The following is a 21,993-nucleotide window of genomic DNA, read 5'->3' as shown; positions in this document are numbered from 1 at the left end:
GGAAATTGATGGTCTCCTGCGTGAACTTCGCACTTGGCGGTAGCGTTCAACGGGAGCTCCATTTTCAAAGGCTGCCAAGCCAAGATTGAGCATCCCAGCGAAGCCGCACATGCTTGTTTGGGAGTGGAGGAAGGACCAATCACAACAGTGTGGCCAACAGCCGTACGAACAGTTTCTCTACGTCCCCACCGCTTTGGAGACCTTACTTTTGGGATTGCCCTCATAAGTTGAGGATAATCTCCTACAAAATGATGTTTAGGTCATAATTTAAAATCTAAGACCTTTAGAAGCAAACTACGGCGGTCAGTGATTTTTGTCTCCAGGCAGAACAATGTTTCAGAATTAAATGTGGAAGACGTGGGCGAACAACACTGAATGATGAAACTCAGGAACTGCTTCAGCGTCGGACCCACTAATTAGTTGCTAATGGAAAGGCATAATGGAAATCGGGATGAACAGAAATAAAAAGCAAAGAAATATATGTGGATAATGTATATATAACTGCTTAATTTTATTAAAATGTATTAGCACACTTTTGTAATTTTCTTCATTGACCCCAAAACACAGAAACTGGGAAATAACAGCTCACTTAATTAGGCTAGGAGTTCAATTAAAAACAGAAGTTTGTTGGTACAAAAACCTGCAGCCCCAGGAGTTCCCAAAGACCAAGTTCAGGAATTACTGATTTACATTATGGAAACGTTTGTTAGTTGGGCTTTGCACCCTAGAAACCAAGTTACCCAAACTGTTTTATAACACTTCAGTAATTATTTACTGCTCTGATGCTGGCCTTTCTGATCATAAAATAGGTCATTACGATAGCAATTGATGAGAAGAATTCATAATTAATTGCAGAATTATAGTATTTGAGGGTTCCTCAACAGTGCCTCTTTCTTTTGCATGATTTAGCTCTAAAACTAATCAGTACATCGCCCTCTCATAACAGGCTTAAGTTTCAAGTTTGGTATTTCCCAGTGTTTCCCAACCTCGGTCCTGGGGACCCCCAGTGACTGCAGATTTTTGTTCCAACAAGATTCCTAATCAGTGACAACACCTGATCTCATTTAATTAGCTGGTATTATTTTTCTTTTATTCTACATTCAGAAAAGCACAGCAGGATATTTTTACATTTATAAGACATTTAGAAATATTTCTGCTTTTGCTATGGATTTAAATGCTTAACTCTCTCTTTTGTTGATTTCATTATATTTTGCCCTTTCTCTGTGCAGTTTTCCCCTTCGTTGTATCTTATTAATGACAATTAAAAACGAGCAGAGCAGACACACTGGCAAACAACACGGAATAATCAAAGGCTGCAAGTACTTTAGCATCAGACCCACTAATTAGTAAATAATGGATTAATTAAACAATTAGAACACCTAGAAAAGTTGAATGAAAATCAAGATGAAAATATTGTTAAAAAGAAAAAAATACACTATTCCCATATAACTGCTTGGTACATTTTAATATATATATATATATATATATATATATATATATATATATATATATATATATATATATATATGGAAGAGAAGGTCTGTGATACGGTTTGCATATTTGCAGTTAGAGATCCACAAAGGGAGAAAAAACGAATCACGTATCATAAAATAGTTTTTATTCCTGAGCTTTCAACCCCTATCAGGGGTCTTCATCAGAGGATAATGCTTAGACTTACAAGAATCAAAGGCAATATATAGCAACACATTCAGTATTGGGGGGGATGGGATGGGGGGTTGGTTATGGTGACTAAGTCAGTTTGATCAAAGGGGGGGGGGGGTGGGGGTGTATCATTTAATTAAAGTGCATATGTCCTTCTTAAGTTGGCATATGCTGGGTTTATGCCAAGTGTCTGTTGATGGCGTTTTCATCTGATAGCCAAGACTCGGCCAACTCTCTGGCGCTTTTTGTACTGGCCTTAAATTTTACTTTAACGTTGTCCCAGTTGAATGTGTGTCCTGTCGATTTAGTATGTGTATATATCAAAGATAGTGCGTCCTTTTTTCTGACAGCGTTGTGATGTTCCTGTACACGTGTTGAGATTTTTTTTTTTTGACGTTTGTCCTATGTATACAGCTGAGCAAGAATTGCATGGAATACTATAAACTGCGTTTCGTGTTTCGGCTGTCGATTTCTTGTTTTTAGCATTAAACAGGACCGTGCGCAGATTGTTGGTGGGTTTATGTGCTATTTTTGTTGCCCCACTTGGTCAGGGTGCGTGCCGTGCCTTCTGACACATTATGGTGATACGGGAGTGAAGGCCAGGTGGGGTGGGGGTTCTGATTTACGTCGATTGTATGCTGATTCCTTTGGCGCCTGCTGTGTAGACTCCGATTAATGAATGATTCTGAGTATCCGTTCGAGGTGAAAAGTTGAAACAGATAGCGTCTCTCGTTAATTTTTGTTTCCTTGGTATTACAATGCGTGTGGACTCGTTTAAATAGGGTTTTCACGCAGCTCCGTTTATGAGATACCGGGTGGTTACTGGCGAAGTGTAGAATCTTGTCTGCGTGGCATTGTTTGCGGTAAACACTTGTGGTCAGGGTGGCGTCACTATTTCTTTTGATGTAAATGTCCAGGAAATTAATGTGTCGATTGTTTTCTTTTTCCATTGTGAACTGGATTGCAGGGAATATTGTGTTAATATGATTGAAGAACTCATTCAGCTGGTTCTTTCTTAATATGACGAATGTGTCGTCTACATAGCGTATCCAAATTTTGGGTGTAATCGGTAAGTCTAAGCATTATCCTCTGATGAAGACCCCTGATAGGGGTTGAAAGCTCAGGAATAAAAACTATTTTATGATACGTGATTCATTTTTTCTCCCTTTGTGGATCTCTAACTGCAAATATATATATATATATATATATATATATATATATATATATATATATATATATATATATATATATTATCAAACTTAGTTTTCTAATTTCTATATTGTTCCCAAAACACAGAACTTGGGAAATAACACATCACTTAATTAGCCCAATTAAAAACAGAAGGTGGTTGGAACAAAAACCTGCAGCAACAGGGGGGGCCACAGGACCAAGGTTGGGAAACACTGCTCTAGACCATCCTCAAGAAACTGTGATACACACAGACAGACACACACACATCCATCATTGAGATATCGATGTTTATTTGTATCAAGGGACCCTAAAACGCTGAGATCCATCAAAATCTAAATCTAAAGTTTTCGTTCCTCCCCGATACACGATTTGGTATGGGAGGGCGCAAAGCAAAAAGACTCTTCCGCCATTTCAAACGACTAAGCAAATTGCTTAATCAAAAAAAATAAATAAAAGTTACTGTAGAGACGCTTAATTCATCCAAGTTAAAAAATTAAATACACAATATACTCAGGTTTTCGGCCAAATAAACCTCAAGTTGATTAGTTTCTCACTTATGATAATTTCCCACTGTTTACATCTCTTTGTCCTTTCAACATGTCCAAACACTGACTAAGGCGCACGGGTGCCTGTCCTCGTCAGGACTTCTGGGAAATATCATTTGAAACAAGTTGAGGTAATCAGATTGTACACTTGTACTGAACATGTGTATATTTCTTGTTTGTTCACCTTTTACAGTTCTATTTTGGTAATTTTTTTTATAAGTTTGGACTACAAAAATATAATAATTGAAGTTGCCTTGGCAAATCACATCTTTTTCAAGTTGAAATAACAAAAAGGCACAATGATTTTTTTTATGCAGAGAACCCTTCCCAGAAAGAAATGCTGCTTTGTCAAGCTAAGGTTCTACAAGGAACCACATAACCCAGTAAAGAATCGTAAGATCCCATTAATCCCATTAAAACTGTTGTTTTTATGAGTGCATATATAAGGAAACAACAATATTTATTCATTGACTTCCGTAAAACGTTTTCAAGTCTTTGCCACTTCACTGTTTTTTCCCCCCATCTGTTGGCCCATCATTTGTTCACTTTTTCTGGTACATTCCTAAATCATCCAGCAGTCTTCGCCCTACATGCAATCATGAAGAAGACCGTCACGTTCTGGAAAAGGGGTGGTCGGTACCTTGAGCAAGACGATAAAAATACGAGCTGAGTGCTTCAGTAAAGACTGAGGAACATGTCGATGGGGTGCTGGGGGCGACGTGGAAACGGTGAGAGTAGGAGCCGGGCGTCTAACAGAAAGTTCCAGAGGGCTTATAGCTAGCTGAAAAATAGGTCCTATTTAATATCTCTTTACACCTGTTAATTTGAAATTGTTAAAACTAAACAGTTTCTGGACTCCACTTCTTCGTCCTGCTGAGATCGCCACAACATTGTAATGACCAACGGGACGACACACACAGTGACTTAAGGATGCGTTTTATTTCGAACAAACAAAACAACAACTCCAGTTACAAGCTAAACCTTCCTTGTTATTTTTAGGACGCATAAAACGCCTGATAAAACTCTTTAATGTCTTAACCAATAGGTCTCACCTTCCTTTATTTACTGTACACCTCAATCCCGCAGAAGAAAAACCTTCAACCTTGCGCCGGGTCCTATTTAACTCCCGTTGCACTTAGACTCCGCCCACCTTCCTTCGTCTTCCTTAGTCTGCCTGCCAATCTTGTGCTGTCAATCTTGTCTATGGACCCGCCTACCCGCCAAAACAGCCAACCAGCCGCTACCATAATATTTATTACTGCAACGCTTAACATTGCGCTTTGAGGAACTCGTTTTAAAAAAAAATGTATAAGATATAAATACGAGAATATAAATAGAAGTGCAGTTACTTCAGGTGATTGAAAGCACACTTTATTACTACATCTACAGATTACAATACAAGGGTAAACGTTAACATTATATAAAGTTATTGTCTGTTTTTACCTGCATTATTATCAATCTTTAATATTGTTTTTTGTATCAGTAAGGTGCTGCTGGAGTATGTGAATTTCCCCTTGGTATCTATCTATCTATCTGTCTGTCTGTCTGTCTGTCCTTATATAAATGTATGAGCAATAAGCAAACCAGAATGTACCAAATGTCTTTAGTCATCAAGTGCCTGGGGGTCATTTTGTGTCTATATGTCCAAGCACAACTGTTAACAGAGTTTGACTTTCCAGAAGCTTCGGTCCTACATGAATCGAGGAGCTGCAGGGTTACATTGTAATCCTGGCTTCAGATCCTGGGTCTGCCCGCTGTCTGTGTGTAATCTGAATGTTCTCCCAGGAGTCCACTGGGTTTTCTTTTGTTTCTCCAGTTTTCACTCCCACATCCCAGAAGATGTGCTGGTTAGTTAAGGTAACCGACAGCTCTAAACTGGGCTTGTGCATGTGTAAATTTATCAGGAAAAGTTATACTTGGACATCCACCCAGCATGCATTGCATTGCCCCTTTCCAGCTCCATAATAATCAAGAAGGAATTAAAGTACATCATTTAATTTTAATAGAAAACACAAAACAGCTTAACCTGTTTGGCGATTGTCTGGCACTCCACCCAGAGTTGCTGAGCACCAAGCGTTGCTTAGGTTGGCAGTGGCGTCTGAGGCTCTAGACTTTATTCAATACTAGCCTTCCCCGTGGCTCCATCTGAGTAGTAGTGAAACAGGACAAACTTTAAAGATCAATAAACGAAAAGGTTTCTCTAGCTAAGCGGAGGCAAAGTACACTCCAAAACACACCGGTAGGCCGACTCCACCCCTCAACCCACAGCCTCTGTCTCAGATTAGTGCGATCAGTAAGCTGGATCTGCTCGGACTCAACACCTCCACCTGCAACTGGATTCTGGACTTTCTCACTGAAAGACCTCAAACAGTACAGATTGGGAATAAAAGATCTAACACCATCACACTGAGCACAGGTGCCCCCCAGGGTTGTGTGTTGAGCCCGCTACTCTTCACGCTGTTGACCCATGATTGCACCTCCAACTCTGACACAAACCACATTATCAAGTTCGCCAATGACACTACAGTAGTGGGACTCATTGAGAACGACGATGATGCGGCGTACAGAGAAGAGGTGGAACGGTTGGCACTTTGGTGTAAAGACAATAATCTGTCTCTTAATGTTGAAAAGACAAAAGAGTTGATTGTTGACTTCAGGAAGACAAAGGCTGTCCATCTCCCACTCAACATTGATGGCGTCACAGTAGAGAGAGTGAAGAGCACCAAGTTCCTAGGTGTTCATATCACAGAGGACCTGTCCTGGACCAAAAACACCAACTATCTAACAAAAAGAGCCCAGCAGCGTCTTTACTTCCTGCGACGACTGAAGAAGGTGCACCTCCCTAAACCCATACTTACCACCTTCTACAGAGGCACCATAGAGAGCGTCCGGACCAGCTGTATTACAGTCTGGTATGGAAACTGCCATGCCTCCGACCGCAAAGCCCTTCAGAGGATTGTGCGGACTGCTGAGTGCATCATTGGCAGCTCTCTACCCAGCCTGCAGGAGATCTATACCTCACGCTGCCTTCATAAAGCCACTAGCATCATGGCTGACCCCCACCACCCCTCCCACCAACTGTTTACTCCTCTTCCATCTGGAAGACGACTCTGCAGCATCAGGAGCAGGTCTGCGAGATTGTGCAATAGTTTCTTTCCCCAAGCAGTCCGGCTCCTGAACACCATGCTGCCCTCCTCCACACTGGACTCTTTACTCCACACACTCTCTGGAATAAATAATACTACGTAATACTGTATATGTTTTTTTAGTTATATATATATATATATATATATATATATATATATATATATCTTGTGTACTGCACCTTTTTACTCTGGAGGACGATATTTCGTCCCACTATGTACTGTAAGTATATTGTTAGGATGACAATAAAGCTCTACTACTACTACTACTACTACTACATATATCGCTCCTGCAAGTGAACTATGATTCTTAACGCGATGAGAGAAGTCGCAAAATCAACCGGAATGTTCAAACAAATTATTGAAAAAAACCTGATCTAAATCCGTGAAAAGCGAACAGACATACTGACAGACAAACAGACATTAGATTTTATATATATAATAGAGAGAGAGAAAGAGAGAGACTGAATGCATGGGTTCCATCCCAGCAATACTGTCTGCAAAGAAGAAAGGCCATCTATAAGGGGCACTAGCACAACGTATTGCACAACCACACAGGTACTGGGAAAATTTAAAGATGCCACTCGACATGTAAAAGGTGTTTGCCTTTCGATGTTTATTATTGTTTGATGATATGAATTAAACTGTATATATTCCATATTTTAGATTAGTATGCACAATGATGATCATAATAATGCATTTTATTCATCTAGCACCTTTCCCATGCTTATAAATAGTTGAATGTGTACAAAAGAAATAACTGCACAGAAAAGTAACAAATTAATAACACTAGAAACAAAATAATGTGACTCACAACGTATTATAGATTAATACATGAAACACAAATTTCTGAATAAGAATAAGAAAAAACAGGAATAAAAATACAACACAGTTTATTTCGAGAGTGACAGGAAGACTATACATATTGTTGGGTATCAGACTAAAAGAAGTGGGAGTTCAGGGTGATGTTTGTAGATGGGTGCAGAATTGGCTCACACAGAAGAAGCAGAGGGTGATGGTGTAAGGAATTTCATCAGAATTGACTGATGTTAAGAGTGGTGCTTCACAGGGTTCAGTTGGTGGGGCAGCTGCTAGTTTTAAAATATATATATATTTATACTAGGGGGCTCTGCCCCCTGCTCACTTTGCTCGCCAACCCCTGTGTTTGGTTAATTCATCCATCATCCAACCTGCAATATCCAGGGTCACTGGAGTCTACTGGAGCCAATCCCAGCCAACTCAGGGCGCAAGGCAGGAAACAAACCCCGGGCAGGGTGCGAGCCCATGGCTGGGCTCGCACACACACCAAGCACACACTAGGGACAATTTAGAATCGTCAATCCACCCAACCTGCATGTTTTTGGACTGTGGGAAGAAGCACCCAGAGGAAAGCCAAGCAGACACGGGGAGAACATGCACACTCCACGCAGGGAGGACCAGGGAAGCAAACCCAGGTCTCCTAACTGCGAGGCAGCAGCGCTACCCACTGCACCACCATGCCGCTGTTTGGTTAATCGGATGTACAATTTTAAAAGCTTTTCTTTGGAATTGTTTCAGTTTCATTAGTTGCACTTTTTACTTTAAAGGTTTATTAAAAACAATATATGGAATTACCTTTTCTTCAAGATCGCATTGAATTTTGAATCCGTTTTTGGAAATACATTGTGACAACGCAATGTATAATCGCCCGTGAGTGAATATTGTTTCTGTTTCTCTAATAAATAATCCGAAGTTTTCTAATGGTTGTCCCTTTGATTTGTTAATTGTCGTAGCAAAAGCTATTCTCACGGTAAACTGTAAACATTTTAATACGAATGGCATATCACGATCTCCTTTGGTGTGTAATGTTATTCGTGGAATATATACATCACCTTACTTGTCGCCTGTTAAAATTTGCATCGCTTCTCTGTCATCATAAATATACACCTGACCGAATTGTGTATTCTTTGAAATTAAACTTGTCGTTGCTTTAACAGTTGTTGGACGACCTTGCTTTGTCCTGCTATTTTTTCAATTACACCTGGCTCTGATGATTAATCACCTTTTGTTTGTGCTAATGAGATCTTTACTATCTTTTTTTTTTGATACTGTAGCGACTGACATAATAAAGTGTCACAAACGTTTTACTTGAACAATCGGCGACTTCGTAACCCCAAACACAACTGTCTAGCACCCTCTCCTCCCCCGGGTCTCGCCTCCCCCTTACCGCATCAATCAGTACCCCACTATCAGTCTTCCGTGCTGTACTCCGCCCCCCTCAATCGGACCTATCAGTCACTTAAAACAAAAAAGGTTTCAACCTGCTGGCGAGCTGCCTGTTCTGCTTGTCGCATGTCGTTGTTTTAAGAGCTGGGAGCACATTGTGCGTGTCTGTCAAAAGCAATCCAACAACTGCTTAGTTAGAGGTCTGTGGACTTGTTTTAAATGATGGCTCACTGACTTATCTCGCGTGACGTTGTAAAAACAATAATTGTCCTTTATTTCTGGCCCGGCGTGGTTAAATCTCTTTCTTGCAGGACGTATAACTCTGCTCCCATTTATGAAGTTCTAATCTTTTAATTCTGAGCCGTTTTGGATGTGCTTTGTTTTCAATTCCACTTGTTCTGGGCTGATTATCACTTTCCTTATTTTCTAAATTTGCACCTAGATTATTATTTTTCTTTTTAGCATTTTTTTCTCTCCACCGCATGTGGGTCTCTTTTCTCTGCGCTTTTCTTTCGTCTTCGTTTAGTTGTCGACGTTTCATTTCTACCGTATTGACCTTATACACTTTATATGCACTGAGAGCCATGGAGCTGTGTGTGCTGCGTGACTGCCTTTACACTACTGATTTTTTTTTCCGCCCATGGTCTTATCTTGTAAGTAGGGCGTGTCTTGCACCGTGGCAAGTGTCTTTGGTCTCGCGGGTCTTTAAAATTGTCTTCCGAGAGGTTCACGTATCGTAGCCTTGCATTTGCTTTCCATTCCAAGATTTTCTTATATATGTACAGTGCATCCGGAAAGTATTCACAGTGCATCACTTTTTCCACATTTTGTTATGTTACAGCCTTATTCCAAAATGGATTAAATTCATTTTTTTTCCTGAGAATTCTACACACAACACCCCATAATGACAACGTGAAAAAAGTTTACTTGAGGTTTTTGCAAATTTATTAAAAATTAAAAAATTGAGAAAGCACATGTACATAAGTATTCACAGCCTTTGCTCAATACTTTGTCGATGCCCCTTTGGCAGCAATTATAGCCTCAAGTCTTTTGAATATGATGCCACAAGCTTGGCACACCTATCCTTGGTCAGTTTCGCCCATTCCTTTTTTTGTTCTTTATTTCACCGTATACAATTTTTTGTATTAGGAATTTGTTAGTTTTTGCATACCCCTTGGGGTCAGAGCGCAGGGTCAGCCATTGTACAGCACACCTGGAGCAATTTCAGGTTAAGGGTCTTGCTCAAGGACCCAGCTGAGTTGGATCTCTTTTGGCAGTGACGGGGATTCGAACCGGCAACCTTCTGGATACCAGCACAGATCCTTAGCCTCAGAGCCACCACAGCACCTCTCAAGCTCCATCAGGTTGGATGGGAAGTGTCAGTTCACAGCCATTTTAAGATCTCTCCAGAGATGTTCAATCAGATTCAAGTCTGGGCTCTGGCTGGGCCACTCAAGGACATTCACAGAGTTGTCCTGAAGCCACTCCTTGGATATCTTGGCTGTGTGTTTAGGGTCGTTGTCCTGCTGAAAGATGAACCGTCACCCCAGTCTGAGGTCAAGAGCGCTCTGGATCAGGTTTTCATCCAGGATGCCTCTGTACATTGCTGCAGTCATCTTTCCCTTTATCCTGACTAGTCTCCCAGTCCCTGCTGCTGAAAAACATCCCCACAGCATGATGCTGCCACCACCATGCTTCACCGTAGGGATGGTATTGACCTGGTGATGAGCAGTGCCTGGTTTCCTCCAAACGTGACGCCTGGCATTCACACCAAAGAGTTCAATCTTTGTATCATCAGACCAGAGAATTTTCTTTCTCATGGTCTGAGAGTCCTTCAGGTGCCTTTTGGCAAACTCCAGGCGGGCTGCCATGTGCCTTTTCCTAAGGAGTGGCTTCCGTCTGGCCACTCTACCATACAGGCCTGATTGGTGGATTGCTGCAGAGATGGTTGTCCTTCTGGAAGGTTCTCCTCTCTCCACAGAGTGACCATCGGGTTCTTGGTCACCTCCCTGACTAAGGCCCTTCTCCCCTGATCGCTCAGTTTCGATGGCTGGCCAGCACTAGGAAGAGTCCTGGTGGTTTCGAACTTCTTCCACTTACTGATGATGGAGGCCACTGTGCTCATTGAGACCTTCAAAGCAGCAGAATTTTTTCTGTAACCTTCCCCAGATTTGTGCCTCGAGACAATCCTGTCTCAGAGGTCTACAGACAATTCCTTTGACTTCATGCTTGGTTTGTGCTCTGACATGAACTGTCAACTGTGGGACCTTCTATAGACAGGTGTGTGCCTTTCCAAATCATGTCCAACCAACTGAATTTACCACAGGTGGACTCCAATGAAGCTGCAGAAACATCTCAAGGATGATCAGGGGAAACAGGATGCACCTGAGCTCAATTTCAAGCTTCATGGCAAAGGCTGTGAATACTTATGTACATGGGATTTCTCAATTTTTTTATTTTTAATAAATTTGCAAAAACCTCAAGTAACCTTTTTTCACGTTGTCATTATGGGGTGTTGTGTGTAGAATTCTGAGGAAAAAAATGAATTTAATCCATTTTGGAATAAGGCTGTAACATAACAAAATGTGGAACAAGTGATGCGCTGTGAATACTTTCCGGATGCACTGTATATATATAAATATATATAAATGATTTAGATAGGAATATAAGTAACAAGCTGGTTAAGTTTGCAGACATACAAAGCTTGGTGGATTGGCAGATAATCTTGAATCTGTTGAATCATCACAGAGGGACTTGGACAGCATGCAGGCCTGGGAAGATTTGTGGCAAATGAAATTCAATGTCAGTAAATGTAAAGTATTACACACAGGAAGTAAAAATGTTAGGTTTAAATACACAATGGGAGGTCTGAAAACTGAAAGTTGCCACCTTTAGAGAAGGATTTAGGAGTCATAGTGGACTCTAAGCTATCAACTTCCCGACAGTGTTCAGAAGCCATTAAGAAGGCTAACAGAATGTCAGGTTATATAGCGCCTTGACGTGTGCAGTACAAGTCACAGGAGGTTCGGCTCAAGCTTTATAACACACTGGTGAGGCCTCATCTGGAGTCTTGGGTGCAGTTTTGGTCTCCAGGCTACAAAAAGGACATAACAGCACTAGAAAAGATCCAGAGAAGAGCGACTAGGCTGAGTCCAGGGCTACAGGGGATGAGTTATGAGGAAAGATTAAAAGAGCTGAGCCTTTACAGTTTAAGAAAAAGGAGATTAAGAGGAGACCTGACTGAAGTGTTTAAATTTATGAAGGGAATTTGTCCAGTGGATTGAGACTGTTATTTTAAAATGAGTTCATCAACAACACAGGGACACAGTTGGAAACTTGTTAAGGGTAAATTTCGTATAAACATTAGAAAGTTTTCCTTCACACACAGAACCACAAACATTTGGAGTAAGCTACTAAGTAGTGTGGTAGACAGTAGGACTTTAAGGACCTTCAAAACTTGATTTGATGTTATTTTGGGGGATTTAAGTGGATGGGACTGGCACGCTTTGTTGAGCTGAATGACCTGTTCTCATCTGGATTGTTTTAATGTTCTAATAAGAATATCCAGTATTTTGATTGATTTAAGTAAAACAGATGTGTAATCCATTAGTTTGTACAACAACAGGCTTTAAGTGTGAGTGGTTTGAGCTTCAGTTTTTATTGGTGAGAAGGACATGCAGTTACAGTTTCCTAACCATTCAGAGTTTGCCAGCTTAGTCTAAGCTCCTACAGCGCGCGTCTGAAACTACGGCTGCCCAGCGGGCACGGGTTCAAAACGCCGGGGGTAGGCGAGCGAAGCGAGCAGGGGGCAAAGCCCCCTTGTAAATGCTAAATTAAGCACTATCTATATGTTAACATATTGCAATATTGTGTGGAGTCAAAGTCGGAAGCAATTATTGGGTTGTTGCAGTGCCAAATGTGACTCTAATCGTAAACTGTAATATGTTAGAATTTCTAATTTCACATAAATCAATTCAAATAAACTCTTTAATAAAAAAACAAATTTAAAAAAGAGATTATATAAGTTTAGTTTTATGTTTAATGTTACTCAGTGTTTGTAAGCTACAACATCATCGCTACAGCCTTAAAACTTGAACTTTAACAGGTTAGGGCACTAAAAAGTAGTCTGGTGATTCATACCGGCAGTGATGAAGTGCCTCGTATCTTGTACGATGTTGTGTGCTTTCAGTTAACATAGCAGATATAGAAATCTAATTACAAATAGAGGAGTCGGAGTCAGAGGTACCACAAATTGAGGAGTCGGAGCTGGGGGTGCCATAAATTAAAGAGTTGAAGTTGGAGGAACCACAAAGTGAGTCAAAGTTAAGTAGGGACAGAGGGAATCTCGTTCACCCATTAATGCATGTAACGAATTAGAGGACGAAGCATTTGGCTAGTTAAGAGCCCGTTGCGGGCCTATCCCAAGTTTTAATGTTGCTTGTCAATCGTGCCCCTCAGGTCGGCCTTCACATCCGTATGTCTTGTCCTCATGTCACCTAAGTGATGCATTGCATGCACACCTTGCGGGCAAGAACAGCAAACACTGGCTTGGTATGGTTTGGGGGGGGGGTTGTAATTATTATGAGATTTGGTCCCCTTGTCCCATGTTATAGGTACTAATTCCTGGCCCAGTCCTCTAGGTGTTATAGGTTGTTATTCATCCGTGTCACTAATTAGATGATAAGGCATTTGGCTAGTTAAGAGCCTGAGGCGGGCCTATTACGAGTTTTAATGTTGTTTGTCAACTGTGCCCCTCAGGTTTCCTAAAGCCTAGTCCTCATGTCATCTAAGTGATGCGTTGCATGCACCCCTTACGGCCAAGAACAGCATAGCCTGCTTGGTATGGTTTGTGGGATGTGATCATCACGAGATTCCTTTTGGAACTCAGCCAGGGAGGCTCAATACGCGGCCAGGGAGGCCCAAAGTTGTATGTTATGGGTACTAATTCCTGGCCCAATCCTCTAGGTGTTATAGGTTGTTATTAATGCCCATCAGTAATTGGATGACGAGGCATTTGGCTAGTTAAGAGCCTGAGGTGGGCCTATTCCAAGTTTTTATCTTGCTCGTCAACCGTGCCCCTCAGGTCGGCCTTCGGTTCCTAATGCCTAGTCCACATGTCATCTAAGTGATGCGTTGCATGCACCCCTTATGGCCAAGAACAGCATAGGCGACTTGGTATGGTTTGGGGGATGTGATCATCACGAGATTCCTTTCCGAACGCATCCAGGGAGGCTCAGTTTTGAACGCAGCCAGGGAGGCTCAATTTGGTACGCAGCCAGGGAGGCCCAATGTTGTATGTTATGGTACTAATTCCTGGCCCAATCCTCTATTTGTTATAGGTTTTTATAACTAAGGTAGAGGGAGGTTCGTGCTATGGGCCTTATTGTTGTAGTGCACACTAGTAGGATGGTTAGTGTGTGCATAATTTGGTGCCAAGGCACTAAGTATGGTGATAGTCATCACTGTTCCTAGGTTCAATATATGATACTTTAATGGTTAAATGTTTTACGAATGGCAGCATGGTGGCGCAGTGGGTAGTGCTGCTGCCTCGCAGTTGGGAGACCTGGGGACCCGGGTTCGCTTCCCGGGTCCTCCCTGCGTGGAGTTTTGCATGTTCTCCCCGTGTCTGCGTGGGTTCCTCCGGGCGCTCCGGTTTCCTCCCACAGTCCAAAGACATGCAGGTTAGGTGGATTGGCGATTCTAAATTGTCCCTAGTGTGTGGTGGGTGTGTGGGTGTGTTTGTGTGTGTCCTGCGGTGGGTTGGCACCCTGCCCGGGATTAGTTCCTCCCTTGTGCCCTGTGTTGGCTGGGATTGGCTCCAGCAGACCCCCGTGACCTTCTGTTCGGATTCAGCGGGTTGGAAAATGGATGGATGGATGTTTTACGAATTATGGTTAATTGTTCAGTACTGGATATGTATTTTTTTTTAAAATAAATTTATGTAATAGGACAAATTTTTAAGACAAGGCCAATTGAATTAAATTGAACTAGTTAATGAATTGAGATAGTATAGACCAATTGGATCGAATTAATAAAGTCAGTCAGCCATTCTTCAACCCACTATATCCTAACACAGGGTCACGGGGGTCTGCTGGAGCCAATCTCAGCCAATACAGGGCGCAAGGCAGGAACAAACCCCGGGCAGGGCGCCAACCCACTACAGGACACACACACCAAGCACACACTAGGGACAATTTAGGATCGCCAATGCACCTAACCTGCATGTCTTTGGACTGTGGGAGGAAACCCACGCAGACACGGGGAGAACATGCAAACTCCACGCAGGGAGGACCCGGGAAGCGAACCCAGGCCTCCTTAATTAATAAAGTGCCAATTAAATAATTATTTAAAGAGGGCAGTAAGAATCTCAGCAGAGTTTAATAATAAGAGAGTCCTACTATAGTTACTCCTGCCGTTTACCTGCGCTTCATTGAATTTCTTCACTTTTTGTGGATTGTGCCTGATACACTGAGCAGATAGGAGGTCCACCCCACCAGACAGATGCTTGAAGATTCAAGATGTGATCAGCCTTTTACAACAAAACAGCCATTTGTTTCAACTTTAGTGTAGCATTGGTAGCAGCGAAAAACATGCTGATATCTGAAGGGGTGCATCTGGATGATTATTTAATGGCCGCTGTAATAGTAGTGGGCCTCGCATGTCAATTACAGTACCAATCAATCTTCAAAGCTGCGTTTCCTGCTTCGACTGCTTTAATTGTCAAGCTGGCCCTCCTGTGTTTCTGACATTAAAACCTGCCCTTCGGCTCCCTCCATGATTTCAGGCTTCCTGTCCTTTCCAGCCTGACAGCACGTCATTGATAAATGTCGTCTTCTGCCGGCTGTTTCCTTGGACTTCAGTTCAATGGCTTGTCTGCCACGGAGTTTCTAGTGCAACATTCTCAAATCCACTTTACCTTGATTTTAGGGTCTTCTTACTAAAGAAATCTTAACATCAAAGAGTCAGCAGCGAAAGTGGAAACATAAATGAATATTCATGAATCTCGGTGACGTGTTGCATTTGATTTACCACGTGTGAGTAAGAGATTCACAGCCTTCTGGACACGTGATGCCGTAAACCTGTAGAAATTTCTAATTTTTTGTTCATTCGGCAAAGAGCTAAATCACATTCTATATACAGAGAATTCAGAAAGTCAGACCCCTTCACGTCCCTGTACACTTTAGTGTCTTGTAGGTTTCATTTCAAATTGATCAATTTGGCATTTTTGCCCATCAATCTACACTCATAATCCCATATTGACAAAGTGAGAACACATGTTCAGAAAAGTTTGCAAATTTTATTTAAAAACCAAAACCTTAAATCTCTCTTGTTTTTATTAGTACTCTCTTTCTGTGGCCCTCCAAACTGTGTTCTGGTGGTCCTGTTTGCTGTAATTCTCCTTGAGATGTGTCCAAAATGGGATTGGAGTCCACCAGTGGCAAACTGGAACTGCTTGCACATTATTTATAAAGACACACATGTCCCTGTGTATTGAAGGTCCCACAATTCACGCTGCATGTCAGGACAAAAACCAAGCTGTGAAGTTCAAGGAACTCTCTGTGGACCTCCAGGATCAAATTATGGAGAGGCACAGATCAGGGCAGGAGGATCAAGCCATTTGTAAAGCTCTGAGTGTTCCCAGGAGCACAGAGGCTGCAATAATTACAATACCGAAGAGCTTTTAACTCACTCAGGGCGGGCGTCGACATATGTCGACACTTTGGGTTGAGGCGGATGTCGAAACCGAGGTAGATGGTGGTAATCGGCTGTAAACGTCCACAAAACCCGCTGTTATGTTAGAGTTCGACCCTCTCTGCCAGCAGTATGACGCTTGCTGAATGTGTTACACTGGGGCTGCTGTTTCAGATGTTTGTTGCTGCATACTGTGACTGCTGCCTGTGACCAAGACCGAAAAAGAAAATAATAATTAGCCCTCAAAGAGTTAAACCTGTAGGACTTTTGCTAGTGTTGGCCGTCTGGCCAAACTGAGCAACTGGGTATGAAGGGAAGGGCCTTGATCAGAGAAGTCAACCAAGAACCTAATGGTCACTCTAACAGAGCTTCAGAAGTCCTTTGCTGAGATGGGAGTCTCATCAGCACTCCATCAATCAGATGTTTGTGTTAGAGTGGATGGACAGAAGGTACTCTTGAGTAAACATCATATGAGTTTTAAGAACTTGGACAGCTTGAGGAAAAGATTCTGTGGTCTTATCAGGCAAAATAGAAGTCTTGGGGAAGAACTTCAAGAACCACGTCTGCCGTGGTTCATCATCTGCCCTAATACTGTCTCTGTGGTGAGTTATAGGTGGTGGCAGCATCATATTATGGAGATTCTTCTCTGAGGTAGTTAGGTAGAGACCTGGTCAGAACGAAGGAAGTAGAAATGCAACCAAATACAGAGAGGTCCTTGAAGTTAACTTGCTCCAGGGGGGTGGGGGGTGGTGGTGTGGGGGGGGGTTGGGGGTGCAATGGTTCACCTTTCAGCACTGCAATAACCTGAAGCACACAGCCAAGACAGTGCTGGAGTATCTTCAGGACAAGCCACTGAGTGTCCTTAAGTTACCCAGCCAAAGCCTTAAGCTCCATAGGACATCTGTGGAGAGACTGGAAGATGGCAGTTCACAGGAGCTTCCCATCCAATCTGAAGCTGCTTGAGAGGATCTGCCAAGAAGAATGTGTGACAGACCACCAAACATACAAAATGGAATCACGGTGGAGTTAGTTTGGCATTTTTGACACTGATCAACAGAAAAAAACAGATCAACAGTGAAAACAGATCTCTGCAAAATGGTCTAAATTAATGACAAATGTCCATCCATCCATCCTCTTCCACTCATCTGAGATCGTGTCACGGGGGCAGCAGCTTGAGCAGAGATGCCCAGACTTCCCTCTCCCCGGCCAGTTCTTCTAGCTCTTCCAGGGAAATCCCTGAGGCGTTGCCAGGCCAGCCAGGAGACATAGTCCCTCCAGCGTGTCCTGGGTCTTCCTCGGGGCCTCTGGAACACCTCACTAATAATGACAAATGTAAAACACGAAAATAATGATTGCATAAATATTCGGACTAAATGCCACATTTGAACACTGTACATTATCACAAACACATCATCTCCCCTGTGAAGCATAGTTAATGAACTCAAGCCTCCATTTATTTGAATGCTTATTATTTCTATGAGTTATTTTGCTTTGTATTGCATACTTTTTTGCTATACGACAGTCCTTACTGTAAAAGACACGGGCATAATTATAAAACACTAACTGCGCTAACTGTCTAAGACAGGTTGAAATCTAAGTAATCAATGCAGATCTCAGCATTAATGTTGGCAGTGTATCATCTTCTGGAATGTATGTTGTAGTGCATGTAGTAATCAAATGTATTACATTTGTCATTCCAACAGATGGTACATCACAAACATTTATAGTAATCAAATACCTGGACATTTGGAATGTCAAATGTAATACATATGTCTGTGTTATATACCTTATGGTATGGGATTCATAAAAGCGGTGTTAATGTTTGTGATGCGCCATCTGTTGGAATGACAAATGCAATGCATTTTACTAAAACAAATTTCTTGACGCGCCTTCATCATATGAAAACACAGTTACAGAGTCACAAAGAAATGCATCCTTTTATTAAAGTGTCTTTCTTTTCTCTTCTTTTCCAGATGGCTCTGTGCACTCCTCGGAATGATAATTGTGGGTGTAAGCATTCTGTGTGTAAGTACTGATTATATATTATTCTAAACCACACTTTTAAAGGCTTCTACTGGTTGAGCTCTCTTTTCCAAATGACATGCCTTTGTAGTTGTATCTGGTCTATGAGGGAAAAAAACATGGAAAAAAGAGAAAGAAGCTCTGTCACTTCTGTAAGCCTTCAAGTTGATCTGCTCAGACTTGATCAATAGAGTGATATCTAATACAGAGACAGGTAGGAAAAGACCTAAATGAAAAGGTGCTAAACAAGACAGATAAATAAATAGTTAAAGGCACTATACTGTATAACATGGTAGATAGTAGAGAGTGAAAGGTGCGATATAATAGGTAGATAAATACATAGTGAATGGTGCTATATGAAACGTATAGAAAGATAGATTTGAAAGGCACTATATGATTGATAGGTAGATAATGAAAGGCACTATATAATAGACAGATAGAAGTGAAAGGTACTAAATGAATAAGAAAGACAGAAGTGAAAGACACTATATGGTAGATAGTGAAGGCACTATATAATAGATAGTACCCTTCACTAGCTATCTCCATCCATCCATCCATTTTCCAACCCGCTGAATCTGAACACAGGGTCACGGGGGTCTGCTGGAGCCAATCCCAGCAAACACAGGGCACAAGGCAGGAACCAATCCCAGGCAGGGTGCCAACCCACCACAGTCACTAGCTATCTATGTAAAAGATAGATGGTGAAGGACACTATATAATAGACAGACAGATAGTGAAAGGTATTATATTAAAGATGGAAAGTAAAAGGCTTTATAAGATAGATAGATAGTGATAGGTATTATATGAAAAAGACAGATAGAAGTGAAAAAACTATATATGATAGATATACAGTGAAGGCACAATATAAAAGAAGGGCAAACAGAAGTAAAAGTTACTATATGAAAAAGATATATAGATAGATACAGTATATAGATAGGTGTGAATGGCACTGTGCTAAAAAGAACTGTATTTAATGGACAGATAAAGGAATACGGAAAGGCACTGTATAGTTAAAGGCGTATATATACAGTCATATGAAAAAGTTTGGGAACCCCTCTTAATTCTTTGCATTTTTGTTTATCATTGACTGAGCTCTGAAAGTACTAACTTCCTTTTAATATCTGACATGCCTTATGGAGACAGTAGTATCTCAGCAGTGACATTAAGTTTATTGGATTAACAGAAAATATGCAATATGCATCATAACAAAATTAGACAGGTGCATAAATGTGGGCACCCCAACAGAGACATGACATCAATACTTAGTTGAGCCTCCTTTTGCTAATATAACAGCCTCTAGACGCTGTCCTCCTATAGCCTATGATGAGTGTCTGGATTCTGGATGGAGGTATTTCTGACCATTCTTCCATACAAAATCTCTCCAGTTCAGTTCAATTTGATGGCTGCCGAGCATGGACAGCCTGCTTCAAATCATCTCATAGACTTTCAATGATATTCAAGTCAGGGGACTGTGACGGCAATTCCAGAACATTGTACGTCTCCCTTTGCATGAATGCCTTTATATATTTTGAAGTGTATTTTGGGTCATTGTCTTGTTGGAATATCCAACTCCTGCATAACTTCAACTTTGTGAATGATGGTTGATACTGGGTTGAATTCATCTGACCATCGACTTTAACAAGGGCCCCAGTCCCTGCCCTGAACTAGCCACACAGCCCCACAGCATGATGGAACCTCCACCAAATTTGACAGCAGGTAGAAGGTGTTTTTCTTGGAATGCGGTGTTCTTCTTCTGCCATGCAAAGCGCTTTTTCTTATGACCAAATAACTCAATTTTTGTCTCATCAGTCCAAAGCACTTTGTTCTAAAATGAATCTGGCTTGTCTAACTGAGCATTGGCATATAACAAGCGACTCTGTTTGTGGTGTGAGTGCAGAAAGGGCTTCTTTCTCATCACCCTGCCATACAGATGTTCTTTGTGCAAATTGCGAATGTTGTAGAACGATGTACAGATACACCATCTACAGCAAGATGTTCTTGCAGGTCTTTGGAGGTGATCTGTGGGTTGTCTGTAACCATTCTCACAATCCTGCCCATATGCCGCTCCTGTATTTTTCTTGCCCTGCCAGACCTGCTGGGTTTAACAGCAACTGTGCCTGTGGCCTTCCATTTCCTGATTTCATTCCTTACAGTTACAGAAACTGACAGTTTAAACCTCTGAGATGGCTTTTTGTAGCCTTCTCCTAAACCAGGAGTCTCAACAATCTTTGTTTTCAGATCTTTTGAGAGTCACTCTTCAGAGGAGAGTCAAAGGGAAGGAAGCAGAACTTGTAACTGACCACCTTAAATCCCTTTATATCTCATGATTGGACACCTGTCTATGAAGTTCAAGGCTTAATGACCTCATCCAACCAATTTGGTGTTGTAAGTAATCAGCATTGAGCAGTGACAGGCATTCAAATCAGCAAATGACAAGGGGACCCACATTTGTGCACAGCCAGTTTTTCACATTTGATTTAATTTCATACAACTAAATACTGCTTCACTAAAAACCTTTGTTTGGAAAACACCCCAGGACTCAGATGTTCCTAGGAAATAAAAGACATACCACGGTTATCTGTTTTGTTGAAAGGAGAATCAATTATTATGCAGGCTGAGAGGGGTTCCCAAACTTATTCATATGACTGTATAACAATGAAAGACACTATATACAATCAACAGATACAAGGTTTTGTTCTAAAGTGGAAATGTGTCAATTTTAGTAAACTGAACATTTTAGAATACAAGCTTTCCCCAGTACAGTGACCAACACGTCTACAGTGGAGGACACCATCTACCAATCTTGTCTCTCCCTGTAACAGAGTGACGCCATATATACCCCTCATTTTGGTCTTCTCCCTCTTTGTTCAACCTGCAATATGTTGACACTTATTGCACAGTCTTTTTTGGATGATGTGATGGCTCATTACTGGATGTGACCACCATCATGAATTAAAGGTTGTTGAGGTTTCTACTTCAACTCCATGTCTCTGTAGTTTGTTCCAGAGTCCCACAATTCTTTGCATAAAGAAGTGCTCGGCTCGCCTTGTCCTTCACGCATGCTCACCAATTTGATTCTGTTAAACCTCAGGACATGACGATGTGGATCAGGTCTCAAACCCCCACTGAGGATCTTTCCTCTCTGATGTGATGATTGCCTGGCACTTGACCCCTGTGGTGAAAATTTAATTTCCTGCATCTCAGTTCAGAATCAGCATTCTGTTTTAAAGGAAGGTGTCCGACACTGGTGTGCCAATCCTCAGGTCCTAGTGTGGGTCTTTAATTCTAATATCAGATGCTAGTCAAGTGCCGTAAGGCTTGAGGCCAGCAGGTTGGGAACTGATGTAGAAAAGTGCAACATGTGGCAAAAGGAATATCAATTATAAATACAAAACGGGGGACACCGTCATACAGGAAGCAGCCTTTGAAAAAGATTTAGGAGTTTATGTTGATATAACATTTTAATCAAGTAGGCAATGTATAAAAGTGATTCAAAGGGCAAATGTTAGATTAATCATTAAAACTGTTAAATA

The 21,993-nt window shown here is 41.5% G+C and overlaps 1 protein-coding gene across 3 annotated transcripts in view; it reads left to right on the top strand.

Moving 5' to 3' along the window:
- The window catches only part of slc18a2 (solute carrier family 18 member 2), a 215,651-nt gene that overhangs the window by 170,307 nt on the left and 23,351 nt on the right, over positions 1 to 21,993 (top strand). For all 3 annotated transcript variants that reach the window (XM_051923482.1, XM_051923480.1, XM_051923481.1), the window contains one exon: positions 18,412 to 18,463. In XM_051923482.1, coding sequence (XP_051779442.1) covers positions 18,412 to 18,463 — 52 coding nt within the window. The remainder of the gene's footprint in view (positions 1 to 18,411; positions 18,464 to 21,993) is intronic.

This window comes from Erpetoichthys calabaricus, chromosome 2 (assembly GCF_900747795.2).
Source record: "Erpetoichthys calabaricus chromosome 2, fErpCal1.3, whole genome shotgun sequence".
In the NCBI taxonomy this organism is placed as follows: domain Eukaryota; kingdom Metazoa; phylum Chordata; class Cladistia; order Polypteriformes; family Polypteridae; genus Erpetoichthys; species Erpetoichthys calabaricus.
This window is presented reverse-complemented; position numbering and strand designations above follow the sequence as displayed.